This window comes from Pararge aegeria, chromosome 27 (assembly GCF_905163445.1).
Source record: "Pararge aegeria chromosome 27, ilParAegt1.1, whole genome shotgun sequence".
In the NCBI taxonomy this organism is placed as follows: domain Eukaryota; kingdom Metazoa; phylum Arthropoda; class Insecta; order Lepidoptera; family Nymphalidae; genus Pararge; species Pararge aegeria.
In genome coordinates this window covers 7024274-7030273 of record NC_053206.1, presented here as the reverse complement: position 1 = coordinate 7030273, position 6000 = coordinate 7024274, and the positions used below count along the sequence as shown (strand labels likewise).

The following is a 6000-nucleotide window of genomic DNA, read 5'->3' as shown; positions in this document are numbered from 1 at the left end:
TACCGTAACATATATTTTTATTACATAAAGGTTAAATAAGTAAATAGCATAATGTATGTACAGTGGAGCAAAACTACAGTATTATGTTTTCATACAACGTTTTGAAAAAATCGTTGCAACTTCACCAAAATTAGTTCAGGCTCTGAAACAGACAAAACATAATGATTTATTATGTTAAGTAAGTAAAGGGAGGTGTCATGACGTTACTAACGCCTTAATCAAAGAACATTCCGAAACATACTAATAGATTTTTTACTAAGAAACTCCTAATCTGAATAAAATCTGTTCATACTAATATTGCTATCTCGCTCTAACGTATGACGGTGTCCCTGTTACTCACGACAACCTGTGTAGCGCAAACCATAGAGTACATATTGTAAAAAAACCCCCAAAATTAAAAAAAATATTGGCTCGCGAGATGTGAACAGTAGAGTATTCAGATCAGGTTTAAGGTTTTCGTTTTGGGCGCCCCTAAAACTCTGGCTACACTCAGGATTCTATATGCACCTACGCTCGGGAGTTACTCTAAAATCCCTCGTTTGCTTGGGATTTACACCGGCGCCCGTAACGTAAGACAGCTGTTGAACAAAACAATCTACTATACACCTATAGTTTGTTCTCGCTTATGTTCTCTTACTCCTAAGATTACCTGGCACAGATCGCTACTAAGCGATAAGGCCGCAATTTACAGGTTGTATATAAAATCTATAAAAAATTATAAATCGATATAAAATGCCAAATTCTCCTGCGGGTGTACGCCGATCACACCCTTGACAAATTGCGGCGCAAGACGGCTGATAACAAAGGCGACCGTTTCTAAACGAATGTACTCTACCTCATAATTGGTGAACATTCCTTCTCTAGCCATACGTAGTCTTCTCTCAGTCTGCGTTCCATCAAAATGGGTCCCAGAGTTTGGAAGACTCTCTCGTGGTACGCGTTCAGATAGTTTAACTGAAAACAAAGAGATGATTATTAAAAAAAAAAAAAAAACCATTTCCTGTTATATGTAACGTGTTTTCACTTACATGTGGAAAAAATGAAGAAATATAAAAAATTAAAAACCCCCGACACAAAATTTAAAAATAAAAAAAAAGTGTGTACTCATGTACACGCGTTAGAAGTTATACTTCTTTGGCGTGACAAGATAAAAATCTTTCCCAAAAACTGTATCTTTATCCTTATTCTACGTTTGCCGAAAATACGACACTAACAGTAGAAAAAAGATTTTTAATACATATTCAAATTCAAAATTAAAAAAAATTCATTCAAAATTCAAAAAGACCAATCGGACCACCAATTTTCACTCAACATTAAAATTTGAGATTTTTGTACAATTGAATCAATTAAATCACCGGAATGAGACCGCAGACTTAGACAATTGAAAGTGTACACTGTCAAACCTTAGAGCTAACTTCATGGTGTCGGTTTTTTTGTGACGGTGTGCGAGCGTATCGTCAAAAATTACTCTCCTTATTTTTCACTAACGCGCCAAAAGAAGTATAACTTAAAAAAAATCGACTTCTATAATACATGTACCTTTATAATTTTGAAGGAATTATCAATTTTATAAAATTTAATATGGATACAAAAAATTTCGGAACCGACAGGATTTGAACCTGCGACTCTCTGGCAATCGCGGCCTGAGCGCTTTAACCAATTAAACCACGGCTCTCTTACCGTTGTAAGCCGAAATTGTTATACCAACTAAAACCAGTTAATATATTTTTGTCTAAATGAAGCATGAGTAGTAAATGTGCTACGACTAGCTTCCAGACGCGAAAAAAGTGTCGGGAGTTATTTGATTAAAATTTTGCATTTCATGTTACGGCTGTATCTGGTTTTTTTTATTTCTTTTAGGTTCAGTGTTCTACAAGTCAAGGCCAAGTTTGGGAGTTGTGGAAAGATTAATTTAACTTTCAAACTATGGAGGGTAGAGGTAAGGAGAGTCATATGGGAGAAAAGTTGAAAAAGTGTCCAGTTGTATGCGCTAAATAACAGTTCAAAAATCCTCCACAATGGCGCTGGTGGATGCACAGGGTATGGTATGAATGTAGCAATCGTAGATGAATTGAAGTATGCCGAGTTAAAAAATTTAATGTCATTATCGACTAAAGTAGTTAATTATTGAGAATTTCAACAACTTACGTTGTACAAAATATTGTGGTAAATATAACCTTACTTCCTTGTATCTCCATACTTCCTTGTTTATTTTTCAAGCCTACTCTAACAATATTTATATTTGGCGCTTCTTTTAAGAGTTACCCTGATGCAAATGTGGCGCCATCCTAATTTAATACATTTTGACGACACTTTTTCATATACACAGATGACTCTCCTTACCTCTACCTATGGCGGGTAGAGGTAAGGAAACTCGGCATAAGGAGAGTCATCTTATATGGCAGAAAAGTTGAAAAAGTGACCAGCGCACTGGACACTTTTTCAACTTTTCTGCCATATAAGATGACTCTCCTTACCTCTACCCTCCATACCTCTACCCTCCATATTTCAAACCAAAAAAAAATAATTATGCCACAGACAAATGACATACACAGACACGTTATTTTTTTTTGCGTCGGTGGTTAAAAAACGTGTAATACGTATTTTGTTAGTGCTCTAAATAAATAAATAAATAAATAAATAAAACTACCTCAAAATCAGTCAGGAGTTCCTCACTGATACACATTTTGTGATGCGGCACCAAAGTTATGGTGTTGAAACCCAACACGCCACGCCCGTCATAATCACCGAGCAAGCCAGCTGCCTGAAAAAAAAAATTATTTTGTATTATTGTTTAGTAGGATAAACTAAGTATGAGCTTTGAGCCCGATTTTGTCCCACTTTGAACGGTCAGATTTCTTTCAAACTTTGTAGACATATCGAGGACCGATGACAATACACTAATCTGAGAAGATTATTCCAATTTTCACTATAAAAAATAAGATTTTTCACTAATTACTACAGCGCCATCTAGACCCAAATGTAAAAAACCTATGGCGTTCGCGTACCTAACAAATTCCACAGAAAACATTAAGCTACTAGATGGTAGAGGGCGTTAGCTGTTACTTTTTTAATTTGTAAAATAAGATTTTTGTTAATTATATAATTTTCAGCTATAGACACTAAGGCAGGTATGATCTTCATTTTAATTTCCAACCATTATCTTTAACTTCTCTCTTTGATCGCTATTTATCTCTTTGATGGTGAATGGGTTACGGATCAATTTTGCTCTAATAAAAATAATAGGTCAAAAAAAATTAAAAAAATCGCTGTTATAAATAAACTAAACTAATAGGTAGAAATTAGTTTAGATTTATATACCAAACGTGTTTTTTAGTTTGTTTGAACTATTTAATTAATTTTACATGTAATATACGCTGACGCATCAGAGTGCCATCTATGTGTCTATTTGAATAAAGATATAATTTGACTTTGACTTTTTTTGCTTTGTATTTTTTTTTTTATTACCAATTGTGACGACCTCCCTTGCGCAACGGTATCGCTGCGAATCTAAGTACGAGGTCCCCGGTTCGATTCCGGCAGAGGCAATTTGGGACTTTATAATTTCAGAATTTTCTCTGGTCTGGTGGGCTTTGGCCGTGGCTGGTTACCAACCTACCGACAAAGACGTGCCGCTAAGCGATTTAGTGTTCCGGTGCGATGTCGCGTAGAAACCGAATAGGGGTATGACTACCATACTCCATAACAGGTTAGCCCGCTACCATATTAGACTGCATCATCACTTACTAGGTGAGAAGAAGAAACCCTTTATTGCACGTATAACATACAGGAAAAGAAACAGCAGGGAGTATACAGTACACAATGTAGACATGAAAAGGCGGCCTTATTGCTGCAATTAATCTCTTACAGGCAACCTTTGTAGATAGGACTTACAGCAACAGGACGGGATAGTGCCAAGAGTGTTGATAGATATGTAAAAAAACAGTAACAAATCGGTTAAAATCATTACCGTACGACGAGACAGAATCTCTCTTACTGATTATAAAGTAAAAGCACACACATAATCACACACACACATACACTCAAACACTTACACACACTCCCATATTTGCATGCTTGCATGATTGATTTTGAAAAATTCTAAACATTAAACAAAAAAAAAATAGTATAAAATTATAAAATGTAATAAATTGGTCATGTTATAAGTGTATGTGTAAACTTTGTATCGGAAAGAGCGATACCTCCAAATACAGGTTTTTGGACTTAAATGGAGGTCTTTTTGTTTTTTTCTTTCCTTTTTTTTTTTTCTTTTTTTGTCTTTTTTTTTTCTTTTTTTCTTTTTTTTCTTTTTTCTTTTCTTTTTTTTTTGCCTATTTTTTTGTAATGAAATTTAGATAACAAATAAATCATTATACACTTTTAATTTTTTTTTTTCATATACATACTATATATATTTTACATACTATTATATACTGGTGAGATTGCAGTCAAGGCTAACTGGCAGTGGGAAAAAAAACCTCAGCATCAGGTCATCAAGGTATGTCTTAAAATCTTAATAACAAACGTGAACACGCTCTGCTGACCGGAACACAGCGATGCCGCTTAGCGGCAGAAATAAGCATTGCTGTTGTACTGCCCCGGATGAGCTTGGTCATCAGACGCTCCACTACTACATACTCTTTGATGTTTTGTATCCCTAGTCACAGCAAATGTCTGGTGCTGCTTAGCGGCAAAAATAAGCATTGCTGTAGTAATTCCCCGATTGAGCTTTGTCACAAGAAGCTCCACTACTACATACCCTTTGATGTTTTGTATCCTTAATCACAGCAAATGTCTGGTGCTGCTTAGCGGCAAAAATATGCATTGCTGTAGTAATTCCCCGATTGAGCTTTGTCACAAGAAGCTCCACTACTACATACCCTTTGATGTTTTGTATCCTTAATCACAGCAAATGTCTGGTGCTGCTTAGCGGCAAAAATAAGCATTGCTGTAGTAATTCCCCGGACGGGCTCTGTCACAAGAAGCTCCACTACTACATACCCTTTGATGTCTTGTATCCTTAGTCACAGCAATAGTCTAGTGCTGCTTAGCGGCAAAAATAAGTATAGCAGTAGAACCGCACCGGACGAGCTCTGTCAAAAGAAGCTAAACTACTACATACCCTATGATGTTTTGTATCCTTAGTCACAGCAATTGTCTCGACCAAGTCTTCATGCCTAATGCCGTATTCACCGACTTTGTAATAACCGGGTTCTGTAAATGACAAAAATAATGTTAACTTTTAATCATCAACATCAACCTATAAACGGCCGATTGGCGCAGTGGGCAGCGACCCTACTTTCTGAGTCCGAGGCCGTGAGTTCGATACCCACAGCTGGAAAATGATTGTGTGATGAACATTAATGTTTTTCAGTAACAAAAACAAATGATAAATAAAACGCCATCTAGCCACAAAGTAAGCAAAAGTTAGCGTAGCTTGTGTTATGGATACTAAGATGACTGATGAATATTCATATGTATAATATACATAAATACTTATAATTTATTTATTTATTTAGGAAGCCTACGTTATATACAATGCCTTAAAATTATTATAAACATAACGGTAATATTCTGAAATTTACATTGTATACCCCACTTACAGGCTAACTCTGCATGCAACATGAAATATAGACGTTCTTCAATATACAGAACCTAAAACTAAAGAGATAAATTTAAAAAAATACAAAAGATACTACAAATAAAAATAAAAATAAAAGAGGATTATGTAACAAACAGTTTTTTAATTTTGCGCTTATAACTCAGAGCGGAACTGTGAAAAATATCTAAATCAGCTTTTTTAAATGCACAATTGTAGGCTGTGACAATTCTATTTATATATAATATACATATAAACATCCAGGCATTGAAAAACATTCATCGGTATCTGAGTGTTTATCTGTATATTAAAAGTATTTATGTATATTATTCATAAAAATATTTCTCAGTCATCTTAGTACCCATAACGCAAGCTACGCTTACTTTGGGGCTAGATGGCGA

General features: G+C 35.2%; 1 protein-coding gene across 2 annotated transcripts in view; it reads right to left on the bottom strand.

Moving 5' to 3' along the window:
- LOC120635640 (xaa-Pro aminopeptidase ApepP-like) overlaps positions 1-6000 on the bottom strand; it is a 50782-nt gene continuing 44782 nt past the window's right edge. For both annotated transcript variants that reach the window (XM_039906680.1, XM_039906679.1), the window contains exons 15-18: positions 5123-5214; positions 2651-2764; positions 836-954; positions 1-142 (exon numbers count right to left, since the gene is read on the bottom strand). In XM_039906680.1, coding sequence (XP_039762614.1) covers positions 136-142; positions 836-954; positions 2651-2764; positions 5123-5214 — 332 coding nt within the window. In that variant the 3' untranslated portion in view covers positions 1-135. The remainder of the gene's footprint in view (positions 143-835; positions 955-2650; positions 2765-5122; positions 5215-6000) is intronic.